Source organism: Ambystoma mexicanum, chromosome 8 (genome assembly GCF_040938575.1).
Source record: "Ambystoma mexicanum isolate Mex_15411 chromosome 8, UKY_AmexF1_1, whole genome shotgun sequence".
NCBI lineage: Eukaryota > Metazoa > Chordata > Amphibia > Caudata > Ambystomatidae > Ambystoma > Ambystoma mexicanum.
The window spans coordinates 1,677,622,845-1,677,643,895 of NC_090929.1; the positions used below are offsets into that span (position 1 = coordinate 1,677,622,845).

At 49.9% G+C, this 21,051-nt stretch overlaps 1 protein-coding gene across 7 annotated transcripts in view; it reads right to left on the reverse strand.

Moving 5' to 3' along the window:
- FGFR2 (fibroblast growth factor receptor 2) overlaps window positions 1–21,051 on the reverse strand; it is a 159,331-nt gene that overhangs the window by 62,997 nt on the left and 75,283 nt on the right. For all 7 annotated transcript variants that reach the window (XM_069611956.1, XM_069611955.1, XM_069611957.1 and 4 more), the window contains 3 exons: window positions 16,890–17,059; window positions 13,969–14,092; window positions 2,344–2,534 (listed from right to left, as the gene is read on the reverse strand). In XM_069611956.1, coding sequence (XP_069468057.1) covers window positions 2,344–2,534; window positions 13,969–14,092; window positions 16,890–17,059 — 485 coding nt within the window. The remainder of the gene's footprint in view (window positions 1–2,343; window positions 2,535–13,968; window positions 14,093–16,889; window positions 17,060–21,051) is intronic.

A 21,051-nucleotide genomic window follows, 5' to 3' on the forward strand; every position in this document is an offset into this window, starting at 1 on the left:
GCAAATGATTAAGTCAAGTTACTCCTGGAGACTTCACTGTGGATCAGTTAGTCTCTCTCCTAGAGTAAATGATTAAGTCAAGTTACTCCTGGAGACTTCACTGTGGATCAGTTAGTCTCTCTCCTAGAGTAAATGATTAAGTCAAGTTACTCCTGGAGACTTCACTGTGGATCAGTTAGTCTCTCTCCTAGAGTAAATGCTTAAGTCAAGTTACTCCTGGAGACTTCACTGTAGATCAGTTAGTCTCTCTTCTAAAGTAAATGATTAAGTCAAGTTACTCCTGGAGACTTCACTGTGGATCAGTTAGTCTCTCTCCTGTAGTGAGAGGATTAAGGCAAATTACTCCTGGAGACTTCACTGTGGATCGGTTAATCTCTCTCCTAAAGTAAATGATTAAGTCAAGTTACTCCTGGAGACTTCACTGTGGATCAGTTAGTCTCTCTCCTAGAGTAAATGATTAAGTCAAGTTACTCCTGGAGACTTCACTATGGATCAGTTAGTCTCTCTCCTAGAGTAAATGCTTAAGTCAAGTTACTCCTGGAGACTTCACTGTGGATCAGTTAGTCTCTCTTCTAAAGTAAATGATTAAGTCAAGTTACTCCTGGAGGCTTCACTGTGGATCAGTTAGTCTCTCTCCTGTAGTGAGAGGATTAAGGCAAATTACTCCTGGAGACTTCTTTGTGGATCAGTTAGTCTCTGTTCTAGAGTAAATGATTAAGTCAAGTTACTCCTGGAGACTTCACTGTGGATCAGTTAGTCTCTGTTCTAGAGTAAATGATTAAGTCAAGTTACTCCTGGAGACTTCACTGTGGATCAGTTAGTCTCTCTTCTAGAGTAAATGATTAAGTCAAGTTACTCCTGGAGACTTCACTGTGGATCAGTTAGTCTCTGTTCTAGAGTAAATGATTAAGTCAAGTTACTCCTGGAGACTTCACTGTGGATCAGTTAATCGCTCTCCTAAAGAAAATGATTAAGTCAAGTTACACTTGGAGACTTCAATGTGGATCAGTTATTCTCTCTCGTAGAGTAAATGATTAAGTCAAATTACTCATGGAGACTTCACTGTGGATCAGTTAGTCTCTCTCCTGGAGTAAGAGGATTAAGGTTAATTACTCCTGGAGACTTCACTGTGGATCAGTTAGTCTCTCTCCTAGAGTAAATGATTAAGTCAAGTTACTCCTGGAGACTTCACTATGGATCAGTTAGTCTCTCTCCTAGAGTAAATGATTAAGTCAAGTTACTCCTGTAGACTTCACTGTGGATCAGTTAGTCGCTCTCCTAGAGTAAATGATTAAGTCAAGTTACTCCTGGAGACTTCACTGTGGATCAGTTAGTCACTCTTCTAGAGTAAATGATTAAGTCAAGTTACTCCTGGAGACTTCACTGTGGATCAGTTAGTCGCTCTTCTAGAGTAAATGATTAAGTCAAGTTACTCCTGGACACTTCACTGTGGATCAGTTAGTCGCTCTTCTAGAATAAATGATTAAGTCAAGTTACTCCTGGACACTTCACTGTGGATCAGTTAGTCTCTCTCCGGGAATAATTCAGGAGTGTGTCAGAACTATCAGTAACTTCCTTATTAACCAGCCTCTTGGGCATTTTAGGGGTTGCCAGGTGAGAGCTCGCTAAATGGAGGAGAAATTCCAGAATTGTTTGTGAATGCTTTTTTTCAAAGTAAGTTTATGAACTTTGCCCATGATGTAACTCAGAGGTGGCAACTATTGTGTTAAGTTTAACTGGGCCTGTTTGGTCACCTCGCCTCTCTCCCCCCTCCCAGCTCTAGGAAAAAGTGACTTTGGTTCTTTACAGTCATATGAAATAGCAGAAAACCCTAAAAAATGTTGACAGGATTTGTGACTAATAAAATAGCCTGACCTGCATTGGTAGAATTACAAAAAGTTCTAAAAACAGTTTAAACATTAACAACTTTTATAAATGTTTGCAGATGTTTCACTTATTTTGAAGTCAGAAAAAAGTTTGATGTACTTTTTTATAACCAAAAAAGCGTGGGCTTCTTTTAATTCAGGTTTTTCATTTATTTTGCTCTGTTGAAAATTAAATAAAAACTTCAATTTGACAGAGGGAAAAAATAATCAAGTCTACCCTATTTCACAAGCAAAATTGAAATGCTTAAATATTGCACCTCCTTCATGGGCTGCAGGTTGATGTGGATGTCCACTTTTTCAGATTCCAGACCAGGTTTTCTGAAATGCCGCACTCTAGTGAAAGGTCAGGGGGTGAAGGTATACAGTAGGGGCCTAATTCACAGAAGCGTTTTATAATGGCAGAGCCCCATTATGAAAGTCTATACTTGCTTCGCTTGGCGGCGGCCCATGCGCTTACCTTCAGCACTTTCAGGTACGGAAGCCCGTCCGCCCCATATTTACTGCCGTTGATCTCAATGTGCTTTATCCACTGGATGTGTGGCTGCGCATCGCTGTAGACTTTACAAACGAACTCTGCGTCACCACCAACCTTCGTGGACGTGTTCGCGGGAAGCCCAGCCTGCAGGATCGGTCGGTGGGGTGACCGCTCTAAGGAGGGAACCGGAATGAAAAGGGTTAACACGTAGGCGCCCAAAGAACTGAATCATCACTTGGCGCTTTAAAAGAATGCATGCGTTGAATAAATTATGCAAATTAGTAAACAAAATCTCTACAGTAAGCTGTTGATTGCAAAATAGTTGTATAATTGCATATTAGGCATACATGATTTACCATAATTGTATTTCTGATGCTTGTATCTGTTTACATTTTATATATATATATATATAGACACATATGTATCACACAGACATCCATATTTACATACAGAGAAAGAACGATTAATAGAAACAGAACAAAATCGAAGGGGAAAATTTGAAATTTAAGAAAAGGCAGAAACAGCAAAATGACGAATAGTGACTCCCTTCCGCCCACACAGCGAGGCACTGCAAATAGCCTTAATGTTGCCCTCCCCGACTAAAGGAATCTCCTCCTGTAGCCTCTTAAATCATGAACAGAGCTATTTGCCAAAAGCCTGTCCTCCTATTCAACCCCATCTTTTTCAGATTCTAATTTTCCTTCATCTATATTATTAATTTGATGTTATTTTTATGCTTTATTTTTGTTTACATTTTTTTTTATTATTTTGAGAAAATGCAGAAGTACAGGTAAGTTGTTTTCTGTTGCCAAAGGTAGAGAGCATTACAACAGCACTGACAACATAAAATAGCCGGCTCTTGGGGAGGCAGCGGGTTCAAAACTGGGACTTAAACCCGACTTAAGGCAGGAGCAAGTGGGCCCTCTCCAGCTCTAAGTCAAGGGCGAGGCAAAGAAACTGGCCAGTGTGTCTATAAAGACATGTGTTTTAAGGACATGGTAGATAATAAGAGTTGCCGATGGGGAAAAATAAGCAATTTCAGATTAAGGTCAGCGTCGAGTCAGTGCAAGAGGGGTCCCTCCTACCAGTCTGGGTGCGAAGCCCCAATGCTTCTGTACTTTTCCAGGTGCACACTAAGGCTGTCTGTGACCTTGCCTAGATTCATTTATCGGTCATTGACATGATATGATAGGTACAAATTCTAAATTAGGTCAATTCTCCAGAGGTCAATTGTGAAAAGGTCAATTACTATACAACCATTTATAACACGCTTAATACCCAGAGGTTTCTAAGTGCGGACTCAGGGATCGAACCTGTGGTGCTTCCCAAGGCGAGGACGTTGCCCCTGAGCTATCCTCTTCCACGTTGGGCGTCTAGGCGCTTTTCCAGCATTTCTGAATAACATGCTTTCCTGCCATCAAACATTTCGACATTCAGTGAATTAAATAATTGCTCTCTCTTAGGCGATCAGACGGGTCCTGCTTAGGAAAGAGGCTCGATTTTCTAGGCTATATTTTTCCATTCAACACTTTTTCCGGGTGTTCGTATTATGCAACTGAATGGTACTTTTATTTACCAAAAAATCTCCCTGCCCAAGTATTCTCCAGAACCTGAACTCCATACCAGCTTTTACCTGCAAAGCCGCTGTTGTGCTTCCATGCATAAAGCTTGCCTGCTTCTGCTACCAGAACTCTACCTAAAATATTAGGAAATGTTATCAAAGAGCTCCTTCATTTAAATGTGACAGTATTTGGCCACTTTGGAAATTGAAAAGGCGCCATGTCAGTAACACCTCTCACTCCACACAGACGTCGTCACTGCACGCTATATCTAGGCGCTAGGTAGGCCCCACCGTCAGTAACACCTCTCACTCCACACACACGTCGCCACTGCACGCTATATCTAGGCGCTAGGTAGGCCCCACCGTTAGTAACACCTCTCATTCCACACACACCTCGCCACCGCACGCTATGTCTAGGCGCTAGGTAGTCCCCACCGTCAGTAACACCTCTCACTCCACACACACGACGCCACTGCACGGTGCCCTGGGTGCCACGAGGCTGTGCCTCCGAGCTGAACCCGCTGCCACGGGACGCTGTCGCTCCGCGGGCGTGGTACCCCCGACGTGGCGCAGAGAGCCATGCCGACCCGCCGAACAATGGCCCCTTTGAGGGCACTTGGCAGCGGGGCCCTCGGCAGGGAATCCAGGCCCTGACATAAGCTGGCACAAGCTCTCCAAACAGACAGCCTGTTTAACTTGTGGTGGCACAAAAAAAAAATCCTCCTCGCAGCCGTCATTAAATTATTCCACTGCCGTGTGTGTGTTTTTTCAAAGGCTGACATCATTAGACATTCGCTTTCTAAACTTTTTATTAAACAAAAAAAAACATTTTCACAGGGAACGTAAACAGCCTCGCCGAAGTGATTTCAAAACCTTCTGCCATCTCTAAACGGCCATTTAAACGTCCACCCCCAGAACGCCGGAGTCTGCCTTTGAAGTGTCTTGCTTTCCCGCCATGCAGTTACCTACCCCCACAAAGGTGCCTCAGATGGGCTGGTACTTCCACCGGGAGGGGGGGGGGGCTTTTTGCACTTTATAACCAACACTTTGAAGGGGGTGCGTGCGTGCCCTGGGACGGACCGTTATTCTTCAGGCTGCTTACAAGCGCTTTAAGATCCCAGTTCAGAAACGGTGGCACAGAAGGTCGCCGTGACTCGCCCACGATCACACAGCGAGTCGTTGTCCGAATGGGACAGGAGCAGAATGGGGCTGTGGCACTGTGTGGGCTCTTCGGCTCAAATCTAGACACTCTCGTGAGATGGTGGGTGCAGTTATGGACACCCTGGTCCTTCCACAAGCCCCTCCAATCGGCTTTTACAGGCTGGCCCTCCCACTGCCTGAGTTATCCTCGACAGGCTCCATCCTGCTTGTATAGGCTCGGGTCTGCGTGCAGGATCCTGTATGCGTCTACAGGCCTCGAAGCTAGAGCCGTGCTCTCTCTACACAGGCCTAATCCTGGGACCTCAGTCCTGCCTCCACGGGCCCCCAAGTCTCCCCGCCATGGCACCCTCCACAGGCCCCTTCTGCTTACACACGGGGCTTCCAGGAGAACCTCCTCGCAGGCTCACAAGATACCCTCTCGCCCCCCACCCGCTTGCCAATGTGAGCTTCTACGTGTAAAGAGAAGGGGGTGAGGGTCGTGGCGCAGCCCCCCTGCACACGCGCCAATGCGTAGGGCAGATACAGGAAGGGTGGGCATGTGAAATAGAGAGGGGAAACAGTGACAGGCCTCTCCCCCAACACCTGGCGAGCCTCCTCCCCCAGCAGCAGCCGCCCACCCACCCGCGGCTCTCGGGCCGCCCGTGCCTCGTCTTGTCCCAGACATTAATAAATCAAGCACCGATTTATTAACGTCAGGAGTGGCTGGAGGCACCGCCAAGTGTGGCATGTCCGGGCGCGGCGGCGCAGCTCCACGCACGCTGGAGGGGTCCGTGTGGGGGTGAGGGGGGGCATGCCCGGACAGCCCGATCCTTATGAAAGACCGAAGGGCCTGTGTCGGGCCAGTCGCCTCCCAGTGACCGGGCACTCATTCCTGCCCCCTGATGTGCTGTCTGTGGGGGTGCGGGGGCACCGCGGCTGCCTCCAAAGCCCGGCGGTGGATCTGGTGAAGTCAAGGGGCTGGGGGCGGGGCACAGAGCAGTTCCATGGAAGGAATCCCGGCGCAACCTGAGGCGCCCTCACAGTGCGTGGCGTCGCAATTCAAGCTGCCACACCTTAATGCACACAGCAAAGGAAAACACAAGGCGTGGCTCTGTAACCGGGACGTGCACCAACACGAGTTGGAATTGGCGGGAAAATTTGGCAACAAGAGTGGAGATATTAAGACAAAGTAATGGCGGCTTTGGGCGCAGGCGAGTCGGCATCTAGCCACAGTGAAGGTAGTATCGGGCATAGGTGAGTGGGCATCCGGGCACAGGGGAGTGGGCATCCGGGCACAGGGGAGTCAGCATCCTGGCACAGTAAAGGTAGTATCGGGCATAGGGGTGTGGGCATCCGGGCACAGGGGAGTGGGCATCTGGGCACAGGGGAGTCGGCATCCTGGCACAATAAAGGTAGTATCGGGCATAGGGGTGTGGGCATCCGGGCACAAGGGAGTGGGCATCCGGGCACAGGGGAGTGGGCATCTGGGCACAGGGGAGTCAGCATCCTGGCACAGTGAAGGTAGTATCGGGCATAGGGGTGTGGGCATCCGGGCACAGGGGAGTGGGCATCTGGGCACAGGGGAGTCAGCATCCTGGCACAGTAAAGGTAGTATCGGGCATAGGGGTGTGGGCATCCGGGCACAGGGGAGTGGGCATCCGGGCACAGGGGAGTGGGCACCCAGACATAGCACATGCATTTTCAGCCCTAGTGCGAATTCTGTATCTAGGTACACCCCGTCTGCATATGCATTTTGCATTTTTGCAACTAACTAGCATGCCTCCCCTGCTCAGTAATTGCCTTGCCTGCTCCCTGCTGTTCTTAATCACCATAATACTGTCCAACATGCCGCCTAAACATCCAACGACCATGTGCGCGACCTTACCTAACTCCAATTCATCCAACAGCTCACCGCTAATGATAATTGAGGCACCTCTAGTGCTACCGACTAGCATCCCTTGCCCCACTATAGATAGGAATACAAGACTCAGAGCCAAATTAGCCAAAATCCACGAACCACTTGCCCATTCCATGCCCACCACTAAGAGACCCAGCTCCACTCCCACCAGCCCTAACAACTACAAACCTAAATTATCTCTAAACCACCATACTAAATATCCACCTCATCCCACTAACCAGAAAAGTACTAAACCCACACAGAAATTGTCGGCCTCTACTACCACTACACCCATAGTGAGCCCCCAAATCAAGGGAGCTCTAATCAACGCTAGATCACTAGTAGCTCACGCAACTGAAATTGTAGACCTAATTATCAATGAATACCTGGACCTCCTTGCTATCACAGAGACCTGGCTCCATCCAGCAGCAGGCCCCATGCTTATGTTAGCAGTCCCTGATAATTACACCATCTTGAGACAAGACCGACCCAACTCTAGAGGAGGCGGTGTTGCCATCATTCATAAATGTACCTTCCTATAAGAGCAGCTACCACCATCAGTGTCCCTTCTTGCGAACTACTCTCAGCCAAAGTTCCCATTACCAATACCCAAACCCTTAACATCCATGTGATCTATTGCCCTCCAGGCCCATTAGGCACATTCAATGAGGATCTTAACACTATCCTATCCACTAACCTAAAAAACGCCACGCATGTACTCACCCTTGGAGACTTCAACATGGGTTTCAACGACCCCGAAGACCAAGCTGCCATCACCACGCTTAACACCCTTACCGAGCTAGGATTCACTCAAAGAAGCCTTAAACCCACCAATGACAAGGGCAGAATACTTGACTGGGTGGCTGATTACAACTGCCTAGCTAACATTACTGACATCTCACCACTTGCCTGGACTGTCCACCACTAGACCTCCTCCTATGCAGCCCGGTAGGGCCCCACCCACACTCACGAGAAACAAAAAGAGCATCACGGTGGAGAGACTCATCCCCAACCTACTCCCCACACTCAACTCACTCCCTGACAACTTGGATCCTGAGACCTTGGTTGAGGAATATAATAAAATATGGCCACTTCCCTGGACTTAATAGCCCCCCTCAAACTAAGGCCAAGCAAGCCCAAAACACACCTGAACAATTGGTATACACCATTCCTCAAAAACTTAAGACAGCAAAAAAGAAATTGTGAAACCATCTGGAAAAGAGACCCATCAGTAGGCAATAAAATCAAATTCACCAAACTAGCGGCCCTGTATAAAAAGAAATCCTCCTAGCAAAACGTACCTCCTTTGACTCCCATATCTCCCAAGCCAGTTCAAACATGAAGGAATTATTCTCGATTCTAAAAGAAGTAGAAACCCCCATAGCACCACCAGACACCTGCATTAAAGATAAGAATTGGTGCACCGACATCCAAAATGCCTTAGCCAACAAAATCGCTACGTTACAAAATAAAATATCTTGTAAAAAAGCATCCTTAAATAACCCTGCCTTGTCCAAGCTACCCGAGAAGCAGACTACAAGTGAATATACACGATTCAATTTTACCAAAGTGACCATACTCGAAGTTGAAAAAATCATCTTGTCATTGAAGCCCTCTAACTGCCAGGGAGACCTATGTCCAGCACAGCTCATAAAAGACGCTGCCCGCGACCTCTCCCCATTTATCACAAAGCTAATCAATGCCTCCTTCTCCACTGGGTCCATCCCAACCAACCTAAAACAATCCTGGGTACTACCTCTACTAGAAAAACCTACTCTTGACCCAGCTAACCCTACTAATTACAGACCCATAACAACAGTACCATTCCTCCTGAAAATCCTGGACAAGGTCGCCTATGTTCAAATACAGAAGCACCTGGAAGAACACCACCTGTTAGGAGCCAGACAATCATGCTTCCGACCCCAACATGGGACTGAGACAGCTCTGATCGACTTTAAAACACAGATCGATCTGCTTTAAGACAATGGCCAAGCAGCATTACTCCTCCTCCTCGACCTCTCTGCAGCATTTGACCTGGTCGACCACTCGGTCCTTTGCACTCACCTACACACGGCCGCCCACTTCTCCCCCGAGGCCAATACATGGATTAGATCTTTCCTCGATGGCAGAACCATGAGGGTTTTTTCTCCTACAGATGCTGCAGACCCCATACCCATCACCTCTGGCATACCTCAGGGCTCCTGTGTCTCCCCTACACTGTATAACATATTCACCAAGCCCCTTTTCTATGATCTGGATCATCTCGGTATCACCTACACTAACTATGCAGACGATACCCAGATCCTCCTTCCGCTTTCTGGAGATTATGGAAAGGATTTGGCCTTGGTGAATAGGGTTTACATCATCATCCAGGAATGGATGGCCACTCACGGTCTATGCCTGAATGATGATAAAACTGAACTCATCACCTTGGGTACCACTGCCAGCCTAAAGAAATTAAGCCCAGCTTACTCATCCTTCATGATTGATGGCAACACCATCAGAGTGGGACACAAAGTCAAAACACTGGACTTCTACCTGGACTCCAACTTCTCCTTTAACAAACAGGTGAACTCACTAGCCTCCTCCACGGCTTACACGTGTAAATTGATCCGTACAGCCAAACCCTTTCTATCCGACACCAGCTGCCTGACCCTGGCCAGAGCCCTCATACTATCCCGCTTAGACTACTGTAACGCCCTTTATCTTGGGTCCTCCAAAGCCACTACTAGCAAGTTACAAACCCTCAAGAACAATGCACTCAGAGCGGCCCTGGGAATCTCAAGAAGAGACCACATCACAGCACACAGCCAGCAGAACAACTGGACCCCTATCATAGACAAAATCTCCCTAAAAACGGCCTCACTCACCCACAAGTCCCTCAATAACGCGGCCCCCATCTACCTGATCAACAGATTTCACAGACTGACATCCTTGAGACCGACAAGGACAGCATACAGAGACTGCCTCTCCGTCCCTAACTACAAACGATCTAGCATAGGAGGTAATAGCTTCCCAGTGAAAGCGGCTAAACTGTGGAACTCCCTACCACCCACTCTTAGAATGGACTTACCCTACCAAAACTTCCGCTCCAAGATGATGTCCTGGCTGAAGACAGCCGTTGTCTAAACATACTGAGCCAGGTTCCGCCTCTCCCTCTTGTCACTTGGACATACTGGACACACAACTGTTAACTGTATATATCTATATACTCCTGCTTACCTTCATTATTATTCTGTTTATGCCTTGTATAGATTTTATTGTCTGCAACTAAGTTTCGCAAATTTCTGTATCTGCTGCGCCCTGTTGCCCTAGGGTATTCCGGCGCATTACAAATAATAAACAAATAATAAACAGGGGTGTCAGCAATGAGGCACAGTGGAGTGGACATTCAGGCATAGGTGAGTCGGCATCCAGGCATAGGGGAATGGGCATCCAGGCATAGGGGAGTCAGCATCCAGGCATAGGGGAATGGGCATCCAGGCATAGGGGAGTCAGCATCCAGGCATAGGGGAATGGGCATCTTGGCATAGGGGAGTCAGCATTCGGGCATATGGGAGTGGGCATCCAGGCATAGGGGAGTCAGCATCCAGGCATAGGGGAGTCAGCATCCAGGCATAGGGGAATGGGCATCCAGGCATAGGGGAGTCGGCATCCAGGCATAGGGGAGTTGGCATCCAGGCATAGGGGAGTCAGCATTCGGGCATAGGGGAGTGGGCATTCGGGCATAGGGGAGTGGGCATCCAGGCATAGGGGAGTTGGCATCCAGGCATAGGGGAGTCAGCATCCAGGCATAGGGGAATGGGCATCCAGGCATAGGGGAGTCAGCATTCGGGCATAGGGGAGTGGGCATTCGGGCATAGGGGAGTGGGCATCCAGGCATAGGGGAGTCAGCATTCGAGCCTAGGGGATCCAAAAAATGAAGGGGTGCCTGTTCATAATCAATGGCCCTTCAGGCCAAATACTTCAAACAACAATAGTGGACCCATAGGATGGAGGATGACAGATCATATGCATTTATCTTTTTATATATACCAATAAATGTCTCAATCCAAATTTGTCTTATAAAAATCAATTTATTCAAAATTACTCAAATTGAACTCACGCACACTCATTCCTACCATTCATTCACTCACTCTAACATCAAATTAATTCATACATATATCCATGACCCATTTGGTCACCATAAACAATATTCAGTGTATACACTGTTAAATTGTTAAATTCCCTCTGCCTATTATCAGGTGATTTAATCTGTATACAATTATTTCCACAGATATAATAGTCATGGCCAACCCAAACCGACCAAGACACCCCAACGCTCTTTCAAAAAATGTTCCAATTGATGCGCTGGAAGGAGATCTCCTCACCTTGGCCTCCACGTCCAGCACCTTAGGAGAACTCAACCACACCCTTAGATCCTCGACACACACACACACCACTGCAACTTCAACAACAAAAAAACAAGCCTTCCATGATTTGGCACGCACAGGGACTCGTCGACAGCAAGAGCTCCAACGGCAGAAAAGAACAGCTCTGGAGAGAATCCCACCAACATAAAGACCTCATCACCTCAGAACTCTGCGATAAGCACACAGGGACTCATCGACAGCAAGCGCTCCAACTGCAGAAAATAACAGCTCTGGAGAAAGACCTGATCACCCTCTGAACTCTGCGAGAAGAAGACAGGGCACTCATCACCACAGCCAAAGTGAACTACTACACAACCGCTGTAATTTAAGAATCCACCAAGAGCAGAGTGTTCTTGCAAGTTGTGAAGCACGGCATGAACCCACTGCCAAACCGGCAGTACCACAATCCATTTTCAAATATAACACCTTCAACAGCTTCTTCACAGATAAGACAGACAATATAAGGCAACACAGTGACAGCTCCAAACACATCACAGACATCCCACCCATACAGGCCCACAGCACATCAAAATGGACCTAATTCAGGACAGGTACTCCAGAAGACCCGGCCAACGCTCTTGCAGCCATGAATCCCACCAACTGCAAAGATGATATGCTCCCCTCCTCCTTTGTGAAGGTCAAAGGTGAAGCACACACACCACTTCTCAACACCATCAACGCACCTCTCACACAAGGGCACCTTCCCAGTTGCACTGAAAGTGGGAGGGCGTCTCCCCATGCTGAGGAAACTGGCCTGGTCAATGATATGGCCCTGTGACTCGCCTGTCCATCCTCGGCAAAGAGACTGAGCAAACCATCGCCACCCAGTTCTATGAAAGGACCAATCTCCTACAGGACGACGAATCCCGTTTCTGACCATGAGGCAGCACAGAGACCACCACCACCACCCGAGTGTTCAATGACGTTCCTGGAAAAAGGGGACCCCCTCTTTACACATTCTCCTTGACTTCTCTGCTGCATTTGATATCATTGACCATGAAACCCAACATCCTCGCCACATGCTTGGCTTTCGACGGTAAAGTCCTGTCACTTCGACAGAGACCATCTTGTCCAGGTGGGCCCAAACAGCTCTCAGCCTCACACAGTAACCTGCAGAGTTCCACAAGGCCCCATCTTGTGCTCTGTTCCCCTCAACCTCTAAATAGGACTTCTGGGGAATCTCAGGGCCAACAGCAACATCAAGATACACCGACAGGCGAATGATGAACAGCTTCGCCTAAAGGTCAATTCCATCGACGACATCCATCCACTCAAGCAATTTCTGTCCCTCATCCAAGTCTGGAGATGAAGTGCCTACCCGAAGCTTGGCCTCACAAAGACCAAAGTTCTTGGCCTAGCAAACCCAACAAGAATGCCCAAATCCAGAATTGGTTGCCTGACATAAATCACAGCGGATCCGCACCCAGCGCAAAATCAGTCAGGTGTTCCATCCTCCTGCCTCACTGCTCTGGCCATTACCTTTCCCCAGGCCTCCCCGCTCAAAGGGCCCAGAGCTACACTCCGACCGGGGCAATTTGGTTGCACAGCGGATAAGGGTTCGCCATGGTGACAGCACAGGCTTTAACAACAGCGCAGGCTTTGTCCTTGCACTACAAAGGCTGGGCAGCCTACCCCAGAAAGCAGCCCCCCTGAAATGCACGCTCATTCTGCTCCGGGTTCCCCCTCTTTTCACTTCCTACGGTTCTCTTGCCAGCCGTTTCTGGCTTGCCTCATTCAAGACCATGTTGGGGGTTAGGGGAATCTGTTGTCCATTGCTCTAATGCATCAACAATTTAAATGCCCCCCTCCCGCTCTTCTCATGGAACAACCCCCTGCACAACAGGGAATACAGCACAGGTACCCACAGTGAATAAACAGGAGAGATAGATAGAGTGAGAGAGAGAGTGTGAGAGAGAGAGAGAGAGAGAGAGAGAGAGAGAGAGAGAGAGAGAGAGAGAGAGAGAGAGAGAGAGAGAGAGAGAGAGAGTTTCCTGAAGGTGCTGATGTGGGCGAATGTAAACCCATTCTAGGCAGGTCCTAATTGGCCAAGGGGCTACTCCTGCATGCCCAAACGTCAAATGCATGTAGCCCCATAAGGTAACTGGTGGGGGTGGGGGAGCAGGAGTACTGCTGTGGTGAGACGCCATCCTCTATCATAGCAGTGTTTAGAAGCAACCAAAGGACCAGAAAACAAGCCTTCTCTGCCTACACCCCAAGACTATGGAACCCCTTCCCCATCAGCATCACACTCGCCCCCACGCTCCCACAATTCAGAAAAGAACTCAAGATCCACCTCTTCAAGGAGTCTCCCCTCATCGACACCTAGGCCATCATGTTGCCCCTCGTGCCACCTGACTCACTGGACCCTGCCCACCTCTTGCCTCACCACCATCCTGTACAGCTGTACCCCTACTCTATGCCCCTCTATATGCCACCCCGCTGTATATCTGTTCTGTTGTTACCTCTGAAAAGTGTTTCGATGCTTCTCGAAGCTAGGGCCGAGCTCAATAAACACCGTAAGAATAACAGGTGATCTACACCAAGCGCTACATAACAAGTGATTACATTTCGCGAGCGAAGCAGGGAGGGTCACTCACCGACGACGTCCAGGTGGTAGGTGTGGTTGATGGTGCCGTACTCGTTCTCCAGGACACAGGTGTAGTTGCCCTTGTCGGAGGGCACCACACTCTCCATGATGAGGCTCCAGTGCTGGCTGCGGACCTGGAGGGCAAGAAGGCGGCATGAGAACCCTGGCATGAGACGCGGATGGGCACAAGAGATGCAGGCAACAGGGGTTACAGGCCCTGGGTGAGTTCACAGAGGGGCTCCTTGGAATGCAAGCCCAGGGTGCGTGCACCCGAGTCCCTCCATCTGCTTGCCCTGGGCGTGTGCACAACAACTCCCTCCGTTTGCATGGGACGCCGGATGAGTTCACAAAGTTCCTCTATGTGTGCCCAGCAAATCCCTTACTTTGCAAAGCCTGGATGTGCTCAGTGAGAACCTCAGTCCTGCATGTGTGCACAAAGGCCCTCAGTCTACAGGCCCTGAATGGGTGCACAGAATCACGCAGTCTACAGGACCTGCATGTGTGCACAAAGCCCCTCAGTCTACAGGCCCTGAATGGGTGCACAGAATCACTCAATCTACAGGACCTGCATGTGTGCGCAAAGCCCCTCAGTTTACAAGCCCTGAATGGGTGCACAGAATCACGTAGTCTACAGGACATGCATGTGTGCGCAAAGCCCCTCAGTCTACAAGCCCTGAATGGGTGCACAGAATCACCCAGTCTACAGGACCCGCATGTGTGCGCAAAGACCCTCAGTCTACAGGACCTGAATGGGTGCACAGAATCACACAGTCTACAGGACCCGCATGTGTGCACAAAGACCCTCAGTCTACAGGACCTGAATGTCTATAGGACGACAGAGGCGGTGGCCCCTGAGTGAGTTCACAGACATCTTCTCAGAAGGCAACACCCTGGATCTGTAGACAGAGTCCCTCAAAACCACTTCCTGTTATAGCCCTTAATGTAAGCCCCCTTACTCTTGGAGTGCCCAATGTGGGGACCGCTCACCCTGGAAACCCTGATGGAAGACGCTTCCCATTGTAGCCCCTAATGTGATGCCCCGTGTCTTTTAGCCCCGATTCAAGCACCCTTGACCATGTAACCCTAATACAAGCCCCCCTTTTATTGTAGCCCCCAATGCAAGCCCCGATGGAACCCTCTGCAGGCCCTGTAACCTCAATGCAAGCCCCTTTTATTGTAGCCCCAATGTGTGGTGTTCTAGCCTTGAAGCCACAATGCAAGGCCCATCTCACCTTGTAGCTATTTCTCTATTTGTTCCCCTCAACTCGAGGCCCTTGAAGCAAGGATACCCTTAGCTTTTAGCACCTGATTCGAGGACCCTCCAACTTGAAGACCACTGTATGATATGATATGTCATTTATAACGTGCCTGCACACAAGTGTTTCTGGGTGCGATAAGACAAGGGAGGGAAAACAGATGGAGGACAAGACAAATGATCTTACTAGGCCTTGTGACATTCAGATCGAGAAGTGCAAGGGGAAAGGGCGGGGGGAAGTGCAAGGGAAAGGGGAAGGGAAAACAGGGCAGTAATGCTCTGAGTAAGTGCAGCCAGGACAGTGCCGCTCTGGGTAAGTGCAAGGAGGCAACGGACTGTAGGGTTAAGGTTACAGCCCCCAAGTGCGCAGAAGGCTGATGAGGGGAGACTGATCATGAGAGAGCCTGGTACCCAGCGAGACTCTGAGAGTAGCCAAGCAACCAGTTGGTACAGCAGACAAGTAGGTCAGCAGGGGAGAGAGAGAGAAAGCAGAGGAGAAGAGGAAGGTTTTGAGCTGCTTCTGGAATTTACGGTGATCCGGATCAAGATTGAGAGGGGCAGGGAGGCCATTCCAGAGGGAGGCACCTGCAGAGGAGAGAGATGTACCACCCACTCTCTGTCTGGAGAAGCGTCATACCCATAGAGAGTTGGAGGTAGCTGAGCGAAGAGCTGGAGAAGGAAAGTATTTAAGAAGAGAGAGCGTTGGATGTAGTTTGGGCCCCGGCCCCAGTACACCTTGTGGACAATGCAAAGGGTCTTGAACTTAATCCTTGCAGCTACCAGGATCCAGTGGAGAGATTTCAAGGCTGGAGAGATACTGTCCCTGGGCTTGAGGCTAAGGATGAGTCTCGCAGTCCAGTTCTGGATTAGTTTCAGAGGGCGGAGAGTAGAGGAAGGCAAATTGAGAAAGAGGCTTTTGCAGCAGTCCAGCCTAGAGAGAACCAGGGCTCTGGAGACAGTGAGCTTCAGGGGGAAAGTGAGAAAGGGAAGAGTGCCTTTGAGGAGGTGAAGTTAGTAGGGGGACTTCTTGGCGCTGTTCGAGATGTGAGGAGAGATGGAGAGAGTGGAGTCGAAGATGACACTGACATTTTTTGCAAAAGGTTTTTTAAAGGAAGAGTGCCCACAGAGGGCGGCCAGAAAGCGGGAGCAGGGATCCCAATGAGAAGGATCTCCGTCTTACTGGCATTAAGGCAGAGATCGTTGGAGGCGCACCAATCCTGAATCGTGGATAGACAGCCAGGAATGAGCGAGGAAGGAGAGGAGGCTGAGGGGAGCCTGAAGGAGAGCTGAGTGTCATCCGCAGAGCACTGCTAGTTAGAGGAGAAGGTAGAGATCAGGTGGGCCAAAGGGGTCAAGTAGAGGTTGAAGAACCAGAGCGAGAGGATAGAGCCATGCAGCCCCTGATGCAAGACCCCATCAGCTTGTAGCCCCCAATGTGAGGCACACCCCCTCGTGGCACTTAATGTATGGTATCCTCATCTTCTAGCTCCAAATGCAAGCTTCAACCCCTTGCTGTAGCCCCCACGAGAGACCCCCACCAGTCAACCCCCTCTCCTTGCAGCCCCCACGAGAGCCTCCCTCACCAGCCAACCCCATTTCCTTCTATCCCCCTCACCAGGTAACCCCTCCCCTTGAAGCCCCTATGAAAGGCCCCCCTCACCAGGCAACCCGCTCACCTTGAAGCCCCCGATCCGGTGCTCCTGCTTGAACTCCTTGCCGTTCTTCAGCCACCTCATGGAGGGTGTGGGGTTACCGCCGGCGGGGCAGCGGAACTTGACGGTATTGGCGGCAGGCACGGCGTGCAACCTCTTCTCCATTTTATCGGTACTGGTCCAGTACGGGGCCCCTGTTCACCCAAGGAAGAAATGGCCGGTTAGCAGACAGGTCAATGGTTAGCGTAAGAGCCCAGGGCTAGTTATTGATAATTCAGCAATAGGTCACATGGCTTGCACCAAGCTGGTAAGTATAGTGGCAGCACCCATCTTTCCTACTGCTCCCCAGGCCTGCACCACAGCGCCCCCTGCTGGCCTAGTGGTGGGACCCAGATCCTTGCCTTGCAGCGGTCAATCATTCTAAGCCTGTGGTCTTCAAACTGTGGGGCTGACCCCCCCAGGCGGGTCCAAAAGGCGTCCGGGGGGGGCGCGAGGCTCTGCCAAAAGGGAATACGGTGACTGATTTTAAAAGAAAATATAAGCATTAATGACTTCTAGGGGGCCCCAGCAGCAATATTTCTACTCAAGAGGGGAGTGGCTTGGGGGTGGGAGGGGGTGGTTCGCAATAAAGATTTTACTCAAAGGGGGTTCGGTATAAAAAGGTTTGAATACCACTGTTCTAAACACACCCTTCTTGATATTCCAGTACTTAGACCCACACATGGCGCAGCTGAAGCGCCACCCACTATTCCAGCACTGACACGCACAGACAGCTCTGCCAGTGCCCCTCACTGCTGATCTGAGGCAGTTCACACGGACTGCCACCATCCTCTAGGGTCCCAGTACTGTCAGTGCCCCTCACTGCTGATCTGAGGCAGTTCACACGGACTGCCACCATCCTCTAGGGTCCCAGTACTGCCAGTGCCCCTCACTGCTGATCTGAGGCAGTTCACACGGACTGCCACCATCCTCTAGGGTCCCAGTACTGTCAGTGCCCCTCACTGCTGATCTGAGGCAGTTCACACGGACTGCCACCATCCTCTAGGGTCCCAGTACTGAGACCAAGGTAAACTGTGCCAGTGCCCCTCAAACCCAAGCGTGTTATTCCAGTACGGGGAGCCAAAGACAACACAGCCATGCACCAAGAAGCACACACCCTCCTATTGTAGTTCCGGGAGCCAAACGCGGCTCTGCCAATGCACCAAGAAAGCAGCCTGCCATGCACCCTGCCAATCCAATACCAAGAGCCAAACGCTGTTCTGCCAATGCACCAAGAAAGCGGCCTGCTATGCACCCTGCCAATCCAATACCAAGAGCCAAACGGTGCTCTGCCAATGCACCAAGAACCCAACTGCCACACATCCTGCTATCCCAGTACTGGGAGCCAAACACTGCTCTGCCAATGCACCAAGAAAGCGGCCTGCCATGCACCCTGCCAATCCAATACCAAGAGCCAAACGCTGCTCTGCCAATGCACCAGGAAACCAGCCTGCCATGCACCCTGCCAATCCAATACCAAGAGCCAAACGCTGTTCTGCCAATGCACCAAGAAAGCGGCCTGCTATGCACCCTGCCAATCCAATACCAAGAGCCAAACGGTGCTCTGCCAATGCACCAAGAACCCAACTGCCACACATCCTGCTATCCCAGTACTGGGAGCCAAACACTGCTCTGCCAATGCACCAAGAAAGCGGCCTGCCATGCACCCTGCCAAGCCAATACCAAGAGCCAAACGCTTCTCTGCCAATGCACCGAGAAAGCGTCCTGTCAGGCACCCTGCCAATCCAATACCAAGATCCAAACTCTGCTCTGCCAATGCACCAAGAAAGCAGCCTGCCATGCACTCTGTCAATCCAATAACAAGAGCCAAACGCTGCACCACCAATGCACCGAGAAAGCGGCCTGCTATGCACCCTGCCAATCCAATACCAAGAGCCAAACACTGCTCTGCCAATGCACCAGGAACCCAACTGTCACACATCTGTGCTATCCCAGTACCGGGAGCCAAACACTGCTCTGCCAATGCACCAAGAAAGCGGCCTGCCATGCACCCTGCCAATCCAATACCAAGAGCCAAACACTGCTCTGCCAATGCACCAAGAACCCAACTGCCACGCATCCTGCTATCCCAGTACTGGGAGCCAAAGACTGCTCTGCCAGTGCACCAAGAAACCGGCCTGCCATGCACCCTGCCAACTCAATACCAAGAGCCAAACGCTGCTCTGCCAATGCACCAGGAACCCAACTGTCACACATCTGTGCTATCCCAGTACCGGGAGCCAAAGACTGCTCTGCCAGTGCACCAAGAAACCGGCCTGCCATGCACCCTGCCAACTCAATACCAAGAGCCAAACACTGCTCTGCCAATGGACCAAGAATCCAATCTGCCACACACAGCTCTGCCAACTCATCCAAAACCAAACCCGGCGCTCTTGGTGCCACCTACTGCACTGCGCCCCACACGCAGGTCTGCCAGCTCACCTCAAACCAGCCCTCTAAACCACATCCTTTGCAGTACCCGCCCCGACCTGCCGGTGGCGCTCATCCTCAGGGGGCAGGAAGTTCACCCACCACCCCTGTGTCAACATGACCAGGGTTCATTCTCTGGCCACAGGAGCAGGGCAGCACACCCCACCTCCAACAGCCCAGTCGCCATAGTCCCACATCCCCACCGTTTCCCCACAAACTCCCCGACATTGAAAGCCAAGAACGGGCTCCTTTGAGAAGGAGGGGGGGGGTCACAAAGCCAGCCGAGCTGCTTTATCAACAATGGCTGGTTTCCTGAAATAAATCAAATTAACGTGGAATTTGTAAAAAAGCTGGGGCGGGGGAGGCCAAGGGGGAGGTAAAAATAATTCCCTCCTTAAACCTCATTTCCTCCAGTAACTGAATTCTCTATAAATAACGCCGCCCACCCCGCCCCCCACCTTCCTTCCTTTGCAATATTTATATAGTAACAGCAGGGCTTGGAGTCTCGCAAGAATCTGTCCCCGCCACCCACCTCATGGGCCCCTCTTTAAGAAAATAAGCACAGCTGTGTGAACTGCCTGGAAAGCGCCCCAAGTCTTGATTTTCTGCTTGCCACAACATACCTGGCTACCCACCCCAAAAAACGCGCCTCTCACCAAAAGCATAAACCCCCCAAAGTGCCTATACACTATATACCAAAACAAACATCCCCCAAAAGAATAAACTGCCCGAAAAACGGTTCCGCCTTGCAAGAAATCTCCTCCCCAAAAAATGCATATTCCCAAAAAACATACCCCAGACATTCCTCCCTCAAAAATAACCCGTCCATAAAATCCCCAACCCTTATTCCCTCCTGCGCAAAAATTAAAAACATCAAAAATATTCGCCAAAAACACATAGCCAGCAAAGCACCTATTGTGAGAAATTAACTGGAAGGCTATGAGGGGCTAGAGGCTAAGCACACAACCCCCTACCCGCTATTCACAAACAGAGGCCAGTAAAAGTTGCATTAGCACACCTTAAAGTAGCAGTGGCTGAGCTCAAGGCTTAATCTGCCAGAGGCACATTAATCAGATAATCACAGTGCAATCCAAACAACTCAGTAATGAAAATGGGAAAAATGAGGATAAAATATCTTCTGCTTTAAAAGAATAAAAAAAAAAAGATAATCACATTTTTCCAACTGAGATAAAAATCTCACAGTTGTACTTGAAACAGTTGAAACTCACGGACCTTCAAGACAACACAGCTCAATTGTTACACGGGCTGGAAGGGAGGGGGGACGTCAGGCAGCAGTGAGGGGCACTGCTTTTAAAGTGGCCTATGGGGTGAAACTGTTTGTCGGAACCACCAAACAAAGCGGTGGCACCTATCTTTGACTCTTTGAGTACCCTTATGACCTGTGTCTGCATTTATGCGCTAGATTTTTGACATCGTGCTTATACATAGACATCGTAACATAGGGGTGGATGGGATAGTTCGTCCAGTGCCTATCATCACCCGAGTCCCTCTCAACACACTACGTAAAATCCTGCAGATAACGCAGCCATGGTTTTTTGCCCCGGCCGCCTGAGCCTGCCACACGAAAGGTCCCAAAACCGAGACATCGCAATGGATTGCGGGAGCAAGCTGCGGAGCAACTGTGTTCCACCATTTAAATATACCCCAACTCCACATATTACATCGGGGGCTACAAAAAAGCGAACACTTTTGCCTT